Source organism: Enoplosus armatus, chromosome 19, assembly GCF_043641665.1.
Source record: "Enoplosus armatus isolate fEnoArm2 chromosome 19, fEnoArm2.hap1, whole genome shotgun sequence".
NCBI lineage: Eukaryota > Metazoa > Chordata > Actinopteri > Centrarchiformes > Enoplosidae > Enoplosus > Enoplosus armatus.
The window spans coordinates 4,223,492-4,236,125 of record NC_092198.1 but is presented as its reverse complement, the minus strand read 5'-3'; the positions used below and the strand labels follow the sequence as shown (position 1 = coordinate 4,236,125).

General features: G+C 43.4%; 1 protein-coding gene across 1 annotated transcript in view; it reads right to left on the bottom strand.

Annotated features, from left to right (window-relative positions):
* mdn1 (midasin AAA ATPase 1) overlaps positions 1–12,634 on the bottom strand; it is a 50,115-nt gene that overhangs the window by 30,618 nt on the left and 6,863 nt on the right. The window contains exons 11-34 of the mRNA XM_070925381.1: positions 12,478–12,559; positions 12,244–12,339; positions 11,892–12,004; positions 10,695–10,843; positions 10,440–10,500; positions 9,907–10,118; positions 9,716–9,819; positions 9,378–9,522; positions 8,579–8,675; positions 8,247–8,360; positions 7,777–7,924; positions 7,468–7,575; positions 6,580–6,731; positions 5,226–5,404; positions 4,581–4,789; positions 4,124–4,270; positions 3,871–4,012; positions 3,641–3,775; positions 3,101–3,239; positions 2,683–2,815; positions 2,310–2,440; positions 1,342–1,480; positions 1,012–1,126; positions 45–305 (exon numbers count right to left, since the gene is read on the bottom strand). Coding sequence (XP_070781482.1) covers positions 45–305; positions 1,012–1,126; positions 1,342–1,480; positions 2,310–2,440; positions 2,683–2,815; positions 3,101–3,239; positions 3,641–3,775; positions 3,871–4,012; positions 4,124–4,270; positions 4,581–4,789; positions 5,226–5,404; positions 6,580–6,731; positions 7,468–7,575; positions 7,777–7,924; positions 8,247–8,360; positions 8,579–8,675; positions 9,378–9,522; positions 9,716–9,819; positions 9,907–10,118; positions 10,440–10,500; positions 10,695–10,843; positions 11,892–12,004; positions 12,244–12,339; positions 12,478–12,559 — 3,311 coding nt within the window. The remainder of the gene's footprint in view (positions 1–44; positions 306–1,011; positions 1,127–1,341; positions 1,481–2,309; positions 2,441–2,682; positions 2,816–3,100; positions 3,240–3,640; positions 3,776–3,870; positions 4,013–4,123; positions 4,271–4,580; positions 4,790–5,225; positions 5,405–6,579; positions 6,732–7,467; positions 7,576–7,776; positions 7,925–8,246; positions 8,361–8,578; positions 8,676–9,377; positions 9,523–9,715; positions 9,820–9,906; positions 10,119–10,439; positions 10,501–10,694; positions 10,844–11,891; positions 12,005–12,243; positions 12,340–12,477; positions 12,560–12,634) is intronic.

The following is a 12,634-nucleotide window of genomic DNA, read 5'->3' as shown; positions in this document are numbered from 1 at the left end:
CAAAAAAAAAAAGTCTTCTCAGTGGAGCTAAAAAATAAGCTCACCAGAGCCAATGCCGTCTATGTAGACTAGACACGCGGCGTGGATGAAGGCGGTGACGGTGTCCAGTCTGAGGTCCCACTCTGCGTCTTCTTCGTCTTCTAGGGCTCCCATGGTCATGAAGCCATCCTCGTCCCGCTCGCACACAGTGTTAAGGAAGTTAACCCATGACAGGATGTCTCTGACACTCAAGATGCAGCGCCGGCCAAAGTCCTGCCGGGTCAGCCACTCGATGAAGTCCAGCATCAGCTCTGCAATATCCCCGCCTGATATGAGACCAAAGAAACTACATCAGGAACACTTCCGACATTCGTTCAGTGTTTTGTATATGTTTTCACATACGTTTTACAGGTAAACTCTTTGTGCTTTACATTAAAGTGCGTACTACAAAAGCAACAACAGTGGCAGTGCTACCTTGGGTGTGTTTTGAATTATTTAGATTTTATGCCCTGCTGTTGTGCTCGAAGTTCAATCACGTTCAACTTTGACCTTATTTGCTGTGACCTCCTTAGTGTGCAACAAATGAGATGACAACTGCCACTGATAGAACTTGAAAATGGTGTTTCAGTTTCAGAAAACTGCAAAACTTTGTCCACTTGAGGGCAGCAGAACAAGCTGTAAACATACCACACCATTTTATTCAGTGGTTGTGGTGGAAGTGTTAGCAAACAACACACTCAGCAGAGCAACTTCTCATTCATTCAGAGTCATCTTTGTGTCCAACTAATGAATCAATATTCACTCCCTTAGCTTTTGTTTTCATCTCCACCAACTCCTGAGAAGAACATCTGGCTCTTTAGCTGCTAAATGTTCCACTTTCTTCACCAGCTAGTCTCTAACTGTGTTTGGTGCTGAGCAGGTTGTGTACAGAAGGTACAAAACTATTGTGAACTGGTTGTAATCAGGTCATGTAAACGAACGACTGCAACTAAAAGCGGTTTCAGCATTAGTCTTCTCATCTCCGTAGTTTACCGTCGAGTGAGAGGCCTGAGCGAAGATTATGTTGGATGATCTGGACCAGGTCGCTGCGGCTGTTGCTTTGAGGACACCAGATCTCTGTGAAACGGTTCCTGAGGGCGGGAGAGAGCTGTCCAAATACAGAAACGCACAAAAGTCAGGCCCTCTTAAAGCACATTTTTACAAGCATGTTAAATCATTGGGACAAACATCCTAGTTTAAATTCAGTTGAATCAATTACAGGCAAATACAACACTGTCTTTTTTTAAAAAGTCAGTAGGTAGGATTTCAGTGTAGGATCCTAAATTCCACTGACACCAGAGTGGAAACACTATTTTTCTCTACCTCCTTCTTGCCAAAGTCTCCTCCAGGGTTCATGGTGGCAACCAGACGGAAACCTGCAGCCGCTCTGATCAACTCCACATCGTCATTGTCACCGCTGCCTTTCTCTGCCAGCACGAGGGTCTTCTCCGTCTCTAGAACACTGACAGCAAACACAACACACTGTCAAGGGCTATTCTTAGTCATTAGTCGTCATTCACCTGCATGTGGTTGTAAATGGGGTGACGTGTCATGTCCACGTTGGATTATGTGGCTCAAAATGCAATATGTGCCATACGAAATAAAGTACATATGTGGGAGTATGCTGCATATACATCTTACTAACTGTCATCAGGAGGTGCACTAAAGAAACATATATATTAAAGAGCCCATATTATGCTCATTTCAGCTCTATATCTTTATTCTGGGATTCCACTAGAGTAGCCTTGCGTGATTCACAGTTCAAAACAGTCCTTATTTATCTTCTACTGGCCCTTTATGCAGCCCCTCAGTTCACCGTCTGTCTGAAACAAGACGTTTTAGACAAACTGAACAACCTCCAGAAACCTGAAGAGTAGTCCTGAGCAGAGCGCTCCAATAACTCAGACAGACTGAGCGGGTGGATGAGCGTCCCTGTACTTGGCAGGTGCGCTGTGCCTGGATCAGATGTCCTGCTGGGGGCACTGTGCCCTGTGCTCCATTACAAAAGATGAATATCCCACTCATCACTGTGAACTATATGTAAAAGTAGGCTGGTCCTCACTAGCAGCATGAAGAGATCTACAAGATATAATATCTGTTTATATCTGTCTCCTCTTAAAGCTACCTAAGTATATCACATCTCTAATTTAAAACTACTGTTCATGAGAGCAGATCCCAGGACTGGCTAATGTCTGATACCCCACCAGTAAGTACTGAACTCGGGATTGCCTTCCGGTACTTTGCACGTCTAAATGAAATAAATCAAAAATGACTCTCAAACGTGTGTTTACCTGTTGAGTCTCTCCAGCACAGAGTCGTCTGCCAGGGAGATTTCATCCATGAGAAACACTCCTCCCTCCTTCATGGCCAGCACCAAGGGACCGTCATGCCATTGAAACAGCCTGCTGTCTTCACCATCAGTCTATATACACACACACAGCAGGGACAGGATCAGAGGTCACAAACTCAGAATCTTCTTTAATTATTTGTCAGTATAGATTTGCTTTTTCTCAATGGCTCCATTCAAATTTAATGAGAGTCCCTGGTCCTTGTTATGTATCTTGCTCACTTCTGCCAGCTCAAAAAAAGCTTTGGGGTTAAACTCTGCCCCTCTGACTTTTCCCTTTGTCTATAGATTTGACATTTCTGCAGACTCGTTAGTACCTGATGTGTGTGTCTGACAGGTCGCAGGCCTCCCAGGAAGTCAGACGTCTCCATGTTTAGGTGACAGTTGACTGAGAAAAACTTCTGTCCTGCCAAAGCGGCAAACAGCTGGCAGATTGTAGTCTTTCCACATCTGGTGAGGGAACAGGAAAAAGAGCTTAGCATGATTCAAATAAGTTAACCACGTAAAACCACAGACACTCATATAGTTCTTTGAACTCCTCCAGACACTTAAATCTGACCAGTAATCTGTACCGACAAGACACTCTTACACACTGTCATTTCATAAGTTACATTCAAGGAACTTTGACGTCTGTGCTGGCTCAGAGAGTGACTGATTGCATCGCGTGTACAATAAGAACAAAAAATGAACTGATGTCAACAACAGAATAAATCGGGCATGGCATTTGAATCTTACCCAGTGTCTCCTACAAGAAGGACAGACTCGCCGAACCGAAGCGCCCGTCCTACCAGCACAGCTAGCCTCCTCATGCCGTGTGTCCACACCACATGGCGAAACTCCTGTGGAACTCCAGCGATGCTGTCGATGAAGGGACCTGCCAATCAGAGCATCAAGGCAACATGATACTGTGTTCATCAGACAAGCTGGATCCGCTCTCTCCTTTGAGTTTCAATTGAATAGATTACTGCAAGTCTACAGTGTCCACTTCCTTAACCTTTCAAATTAACATTTAAAAAGAGCTCAAAAGCAACCTACAGAAATACAAAGTTTAATAGGCAGCCTTCCACTCAAATGTGCTAAATATGAGCTGGAATCACACATCATGATGCATCCAGATTATGACAGAGAGTAAATAACTCAGTAGATCTTTGGATTCGAAAAGTTCATTTAAAAACCATCCAGCATTGTGTTCCAGTATATTCTAGCTGTTAATGCATTACAGTGGCACACAGTGAGGTGGCCCTGAATCAATGAGTGTTGTTATGTTTCACTTACTGAACTGGCTGGTGACCTGTTTCTGAGAGAACAGGTTTTCAGGGTTCACTGTCCTTTTGAAGTGCTTCTCCAGGATGGACAGGATGGTGGCCTCTTCCTCCGGCTTCCTCACACGTCCTGTCAGCAGCATGTACCCTGATGATGATGACGACGACAACAGCTTAATCTAAGGTTTCAGTGGAACACAAACGTTTCTGTTAAATCACCAACCGACACCTGACCGGCCTCACCATCATCAGCCAAATGCTGCAGCCAGTCCTTAGAGGCCTCCGTCTGCTCCCCCAGCCTGTAGCGGTCTGCCCAGCGGAACATATCTCTGAGAGTGATGAAGCCATGTTTCCCCGCAAACACAGACGATCCCCTGCGTAAGGACTGGAGGAAGAAAACACATTTCACACGTGCAGTTAGGATCACCCAAAAGAGGTACGTAATATGCAGGGTAGACAGACAGAACTACAACAACATATGAGAGTGCACAGTTACCTGAAGGTCTTGCATGACCTTGACCAGCTTGGTGCAGTAGGATGGGGGCAGGCTGCACCTCTGGTGGAGGATGGTCTCCAGCTCTTCACTGGGCAGCTCATCAAAGTGCAGCTCCACAAAGCGGTTCCTGAAAGCCCTGGAGAGCACCTGTAGATCAGTTAGTAAAGATTACTCAATATGTAGTTTGACAGGCAGATGGAAGTAAGATTTATTTGTTTCATCTAGACATTAGATCAAATGCAACATTCCCATAACCTTTAAGAAACTAATCAGTAAGTAAACAAGTAAACGTCAAATACATTTTCCCCAAAGATTCAGGTTTCTGTCATTTTTGGTAGTTCTTATCACGCTGATGTTTGTTCAAGTGTCAAGTGTTTCTGATAAAATAAATCTGAAGGTAACCAGACAGTAACCATGCCATCAGACAAATCCCTCTCTCACTGAATGAATGGTCTACCTTTCTACCACCGTAGAGACCAGGGGGATTCTGGGTAGCAAACAGCATGAATCTGGGGTGAGCCTTGATGACTTCCTGTGTCTCGGCCACAAAGAGCTCCCTGTTGTCGTCAAGCAGTCTGTTGAGAGCCTCTAGGACGTCGGTGGGAGCGAGGTTCAGCTCATCCAGGATGATCCAGTAGCCTTTCCTCATGGCGTCTATCAGAACACCTGGAGCAGATACACAAGAAAACAACGTATTAGTCTCACCTTCCATGACTGACTCTATTCTCATTCCCACTCTGACTCTAAATCTTAAAAGAGAAGGCTGATGAGGTATTTGAGGTAATACTAGCACTTTTGCCACCCAGTTGGTCCTATTGCAAGAGGATGTGATGACCACAGCAGTGGTTTTTATACTTTTCCTCGCTACAATCATTATTAGTCGTATTTCTGTTATTTTTACAGTTGCAACTACTATTATTAGTCATCAACCCCACCGGTCGAGGCAGATGACCTCTACCCTACTCTGGTTCTTATCTTGATACTGCTTTGATTTTATTCAAACCACATTTCAGCTAGACATAGAAGTTTTAGATACTGCATAATGGCGTTATAAATGTGAACCTCGTTCTTTTTCAAAACAGGTTAGTATGCGTGCTCGCACCCTCTTTGAACACCAGCTTGCCCCGGTCGTCTGACGAGTAGCAGCCTATGTACTCCTGGATGTCAGTGTGCTCGTGGTTGTTGATTCTCACACACTGGTTCCCCGTAGCCGCAGCCAGCCAGCAGATCAGGCTGGTCTTCCCCACAGACGTCTCCCCCTGGATCAGCACCGGGTGAGTCCTGTTAGGAGAGAGAGTGATGGGAGGGCAGACTATTGATTTGTCATGAGCTTAACATAACCTCAGCGTACCCAATTAACCCAGAGGGCAAAGGGTCAATATTTCTCCTGTTATTTTTTGTGACAAGAGAATTACATTTAATGATTCAATAATTCACGCCTTAAAGCTGCACTACCAATATCTTTTTTTATCATATTATTATTTGAACTGACCAAAGGACTTTGTGTAATGTCCCACAGAAAATTATCACCTTCTCCGCTGTTCCCCTCAGATTTCCACTTTGCTGTTAAGCTACCATCAATGAAACTTAACACTTCCTGCACAGTACAAGCTTTCCAGCGGCTCGAAGAGCAAAAATCCTTTGCAGGAAGTGTTTCATTCATGGTGTCTTAACTGCGACTTAAAAAAAAGTAAAAGTAAAAGCTCAAGTAATTCTGTTAAAAAGAGGAACTCGCAGCAGCAGAGTGGCGAGTGTGACAGGACTCTGTGGACATTAAGCTAAATTTTATTTTAGAAATTTTTCTAAAAACCCACCGCACACTACCTGCCCAGCACTTCAGGTTTTTGGTGTTCAGTCGTTTTGACTAATGTTTTTTTATGCCAAAATACAGGATGTGAATATAGATATTTAACCATTTAACCACCAACTGTCGGCCAAAAAAAAATGTAACTAAAAGCTGCATTAAGCTAAAATGAATGCAGCTATTAGAAATAAATGGCAATACAAAACCTCTACACTTTACTCCAATGTAAACTTAAGTACACAATATGACCAATGACTTTGGTGTACATTTGGTCTGGGACTGTTTTTCATGATTTGGGCCCATTACTTCCATTTCAAGGAAATCTTAATTTCAAATTTCAAAGCCAGCTCCATAAAGAAATGTTTTTCCCAGTCTGCTGTGGAAGAACGTGACTGGCGTGCACAGGGCCCTGACTTCATTCCCATCCACCACCTTTGAAGTACCACCTGTGAATGCCGCCTCCTGCCCGGCACCGACAGCAGGGGAATCCAGTTCAACCACATTTTATCCTGATGCACTCTGATGCATTCTTTCCTAAACGACCAGAATTAGCTCTGACAAAGTGAATGTCTGGACATTTATAGATGAACCCATTGATTTGGAGGCAAATCATGGACATCATGGGAGTCAGGCTGGGCAATAGTTTTCCTACCCTGCAGATACCACTCTGGCGAGGTCGCGGAGATTGAGTTTGACTGAGGCGGTGAGGATGTAGCTGGGGTCCAGAGCCGGCTCCATCTCCCCCTGGGACACCCAGTAGCCCTCCGCCTCCACACAGGGCCGGCCTGAGGGCGCCGGGATGGGCTGCAGGAAACATAACAAAAGGCTTTTTCATCTGTTCACAAACATACTTGTGTACTTAGAGGGCAACATTTAAAACATAACTGTTCACTGCTGATGAAATTATTTGATCCATCTGGGTTTAAATTAACTAAATTAATTTGTGTTTCTTTGCCAAGGAAATCCAAAACTTTTACCACAGTGACTATATGTACAGCATATATGGAACTAGAGGGGAAAAAAACTAAAAAAACAATGGTATGGAACATATTAGACAACCCTAAATAAACCCTTTAGTCAAGTGAAGTTAATTTTATTTATATATATTCACAATGAAAACCTGCCAGGAAAGGAAGGGATTATGCTCTTTCAGCTGGAGACTGACTTTTAATGTGAAACATCTGTACAGGAAGCGTCAGGTGTCTTGACACTTGACAAACAACAGTTTAATAGCAATGGGAAAAAAATGCTAAGTAGAAGGGATTGGATAATGTAGTGAATGAAAACAGCATCAGAGTATAACATGACTGTTTTTGTACCGATGGAATTAGTGCTGCGGAAATGTACATCATATCGAATTTATCAAAACAACAGGTAAAGATTGAGTTTGCATGAACAGGAAATTAGAACAGAAACAGAGAGGTTTTTAAAGTTAGATATATTTAAAGCTAAAACACAAATCCATTGGCACACGTAAAGTTTACTATAAAAAGATGAGAGAACTTTAAAAAGGGAGGAAGTGGCTGTCAGAATGTCTAACCTGTTTGAGAAACTTTGTGTTCCCCATCAGGATGTGCTGACACACCAGTTTCTGGACCAGAGGGTGGGAACTTCTGTCCAGCTGAGTCAAGAAGCTCAAGCAGAAACCCTGCAACCATGAACCAGGGAGACTGTCAACTTGGAAACAATGTTAGAAGGTCACAGCAAGTCAGTTAAATTAAAAACCCATACCAAACCCCTAAGCACTAAACCACAGGTATGTCTCCATATCACAAGCTGTAAATGAGAACATGTTTTGGATGTCAGTGAAATGACCCTTTAAAGAGATTATTCCTCTCTAGCTGCCTACCTCATAGAGCGAGCGCTGCACACTGTTGCAGGGGTTAGCTGCAGCATACTTCAGTGCCCTGCACAGAGTGCGCAGGCTGTAGTGGGGTCTGTGACCCGTCCCGTCCACCAGATGTGAGTTGGCCTCCTTTCGTATCGCCAGGTAAAAACTGCACATGAACACCAAAAAAAAGCAACAAAGTAGGCAGAGAGTGAGGAAGGAGAGACGGATTAGGTATTACTAATGCACTAACTTAATAGAAACCTGATACCTTATGACAGATACTGTTGTAATTCCATTATAGCAACTTTTTAAGATATATAAATCACATTAATAAAAATACAGATTAAGTACTTTTTTAAACCCTCAAAACATACAGACCACTCAGCCTTGAGCAGTGCCTCTCAGGCTGCATTAGTATAACTGTCCGTCACTGTCTTACAAAGACTTCTGGAGCGCTGTGTAGAACAGCCGTAACTTGACAGGCTAACCTTATGATGCCACTGATGACATTCCTGTGAGGATTCAAGCACTTGAGGTAGTCTGAAACCAGAATCCGCAGGTCTCCCTCATTCTCCAGCTCATCCATATACAGCTCAGTAAACCTTGGGGGGCAGAGGGAAACAGGTTTACACATGAAACATGTAACATTTTTATAATGACAATTTGTCTGGGACGTATCTAATAAAGGGAGAAATATATTATTGCTGTGTTTCGGTATGGCTTTCCCTCTTTAACATCTTAACATTTTTAAAGTGCTCTGTATGTCTGTTATTCCTACTTACTAAAATAAAATAATAGCTTAGTCTAGGATGACACTAACCTGTTCCTGAGGCCCAGGGGCAGGTTTCTCTTCCCCACATCAGTAGCTGGGTTCATGCAGGCAAAGAGCCGGAAGTCTGGGTGGCGGATGAGGGGCTCTGTGATCAAAAAACACAACAATATTGGCAACAATCACAGGAATAACCCCCCATGCCAAATGTCTAAATATAGACACAAATCTAGGCCAATCAGTGTGATCTTTTGAATGTCACATTTGAGCAACTCAAATCACGCGTTTGGTCCAAAAAGTTAGTAAAGTTGGATGTTTAGCAGCTAGCTGATGCCTCTTAATTAAAGGTCCCATATTTTAGAAAAGGAGATTTCCATGCCTTGTTTGATTATAAAGCAGGTCTAGGTGCTGTATAAATACTGTAATACTGTGTCTGTAATACTGTAATAAGCATCAAAACGTTCAGTGCGTGGAGAAACGCACACAGGCCGTATTCAGACACTGTGCCTTTAAACGAGCCGTCAGGACTTCCGTAAGGTTGTGATGTCACAACTATACAGTCACTGCACTCAGCCACGCCCCCAGCAGGTCAACTGATCCAGGTACAGCAGGCCCAACAAGTACAGGGATGCTCAGTCTGTCTAAGTCATTGGAGCGCTCTGCTCAGGACTACTCTTCAGGTTTTTGGAGGTTGTTCAGTTTGTCTAAAACGTCTTGTTTCAGACAGAGGGGGGAACTGGGGGGATTGCAGAAAGGGCCAGCAGAAGATAAATAAGGACTTTTTTTATCTGTGAATCACGTAAAGCTACTCTAGTGGAATCCCAGAATAAAAATGTAGAGCAGTCCTCACCAGTGTCTCCACGGTCCAGCAGTACCAGAGATCCGGCACTGCCCTCCAGCAGTCCACTCAAACACTCCAGGGTCTCTGCTGCTGCCAGGTTGATCTCATCCAGCAGGATCCAGTGGCCCTTCTTTACTGCCTGAGCTAATGTTCCCTAAAGAGGAACAAACAGGGGTCAGAGCTGCTCCACCAACGATATTCACTCCTGTATATAGTTTTTTTGGCATTGTGCCTTTATTTGACAGTTGCCAGTATAGAGAGTGTGAGATAGAGAGGGTTATGACTTGCAACAAAGGGACTCACAGTCAGACGTCACAGTTATGTGATAACAAGATTTTTTTTTTTACCTCCACAAAGGCGAAGATCATGGCCGTCTCACAGGCTCGGATCTGCTGCTGGGTCTGGCTCAGCTTGGAAGCCAACGTCTCCCACTGCTCCTGCAGCAAGGCAGCTGCACAACCACACAAGCAATATTAGTCTTCCATTGTGCTACAGTCACACTAACTGTTATCACTGTTTACACTTTCTTGGCCACTACCATTTGATTTCCCCTGCAGCTCCTTAGTGAGAGCAGACTTGCAGACGTGGTCCATGAGTTTGAGCAGATCCTGCCAGCGCTTCCCCCTGAAGCAGGTCTGCACGTGACCTAGGAAGGTCAGGTTCTGCTTCCTCGAGTACGTCTGGGAGAACAAGTCCTCAAAGGCCTCCCGAAGAGGGAGCAAGATCTGCTTGTGGTCTACTGGCTTGTACCTTTAGACAGAAAATAACGAGTAAAGAGTTCTTCTCCAAAACACAATTACTGCCGTCCACCAGCAGTGATACAGAACCACTTTGCACTCGTACACACAATAATTTTAAGGCAATCAGTGGTTGGACATGGAAGATATGACTAGTGGCTGCGCTTGAAAGGTACCCTGTGGAGTTTTCTTGTAAACATACAGTTGTGTTTACATTCAGTGTTTTTTGCTTGTTTTTGACAGATGGTATTTGATGTTACCAAGACATGACATTTGCAAGTGAATGGAAAATGTTATGTTTATGTTATTAAGGTACAGTTTGTGTGTCACTCACCCTCCGAGCAGGTCGGCAGTGTCACTCTGCTGGTTCATGTTCACAACCCGCAACCTGTGTCCTGGATTGCACATTCAATAGGGAATGTATGGATCAGGAGTGGTGACAAACCACGTACATTTATTTATAGATTGCTTTTTTTAATCAAAAACACTATATATATATATATATATATATATATATATATATATATATCAGGAACAATTTGGGGTTCAAGGACATTTCAACATGTGGACAGGAAGGGAAGAGCCAGACCTGTGACTCTGGCCAGGTGTTGAACAGTGGAGGTCTTTCCAGTTCCTGTCTCTCCCACCAGGAGAACAGGCTCCCCTTTGGCAACACACACTGTCAGCTGTTCCAGCAGCACAGCAGAGGGACGTGTGGCAGCAAATGTCTGGTTGTCCCTGTTCATGTGAAAAACAAATTTAAGGATTACAGATTCGGTTGCATGCTTTGTATGTAGATACTGTTGTCACGGTCTAGTCCCCTCAACCATACTTGCGACATGTAAACACATTTAAAAGACTGACAGTTGATAAATGTTTAGATAATTTACAGTGCTATCAATTGTTGATGTGTCTCCTAGTTGTACTTATTTTAGATCACTTTGTAAAGATTCTATGAAGGCCGAGAGAGGCCATCTGTTGTAATTATTGTTTTAATCTGAAATTGTATTGGGTGGAGGAAGACATTAGCCTGGGAACCAGACGAATCTGCGAGCTCATGTTCTATTTGCTTTGGCAGATGTGTCTGGCCCCCATTGGTTAGTGGACTACCGTTTTGAAGCCTCGAGTTTGGCATTTTGGCAGTCGCCATGTTGTTTTTTTGGAACCAGAAGTTCCATCTATTTTACTCTGAATGGGGCCATAATTTATAAAATGAACATCATGCTGTACTGACGAAGACTTGAAATTAGCAATTGATGATGTGGAACGTTCTCCTCTAGTTCACATTATGTCCAGATGGTTAGCATCTAAATCAAACGTCTGTGTATTATGTTGAACTAGAAGTCATATAAATTGGATGTTGGAACTAGCTACCTAGCCTAGTAGCCTACCGCTACATTGATCAAAAATCAGTGTGCCTTATTGTCACACCCTCATTACTTTTAATGCTATTATCACCACATGGCATATTGGACACACTAATCTCAGTTTTTGCAAGCTACTGTAAAAAGTTACACCTCCTTTGTTTTCAGTCCAAAGTCTGACACCCATTCATATTGGCCTGGGGAAAGAATCAATGTAAATATTTTGGCATGTCCTGATGCTGAGATGTCACATGGCTTTGTTTACCATAATGTAGTTTAAAATCAATTCAATGTTTATTCAATTTACCAGCAGGGGCCTATTTGGTTCTATCAGTAGGTGAATGTTGGCACAGCAACTAGCTGATGCATATATGGTGTAAACAGAGGTCAAAGGGAGCAGGTGGGCAGGATGTCCCACTTACACACTCAGCTGCACCGCTTCAGTCTGCTTTCGATCCAGAGTCACTCTACCCACTGAGGCCTCCAGCTCGGTCAGTGAGATGCCAGGCTGATACATCTGGCAGAAGTGTTGGGCCTGGAGACAAAACATAGCCAGAAATTTCAATCACAACATGTTTTCTTGCATAAACTGTAGATTATCATATAAAAAGCAGCAATCTCAAATTGGCTGAAATTCTATTTTTGTATGGGATCACATTAGTGACAAAATATTTTCTCATTTATTTTAATCAATCAGTGCTGTCGGGGGGTGCTTTACATAAAGTACATCCCTGCCACAAACCAAATCTTTGCCAAAAAAGGCTTGTCACATACCTTCTCTTTGGAGATGTTGAGCTTGCTTCCAATGATCTCTGCCATTCGCAGTCGGCTCTCGGGATGAGACAGCATGGCTGTGAAGCAGTCAAGAGCCTGACAAAGAGAAACACGAACACGAGTATGACTGAGCAGCACTAAACTAAACACAACTAAATGCTATTTTGTGGCAGCTGTGTGGGAAAGACATTTATCTCTTTATGTGCTTACTTTTAAGAAATCAAACCCACTCACCTCTTGGAAGACATGTTGTGCTGTGGCTGATGAGGTGCTATCAAAGTTAACGCTGATCCGCTCACACCATTTCAGCAGGTCCCTGTGTAATCATAATCAAGACACATCAAGAAATGAAAATGAATGCAACTATGACTTTCAGAACAAGAGACACTCA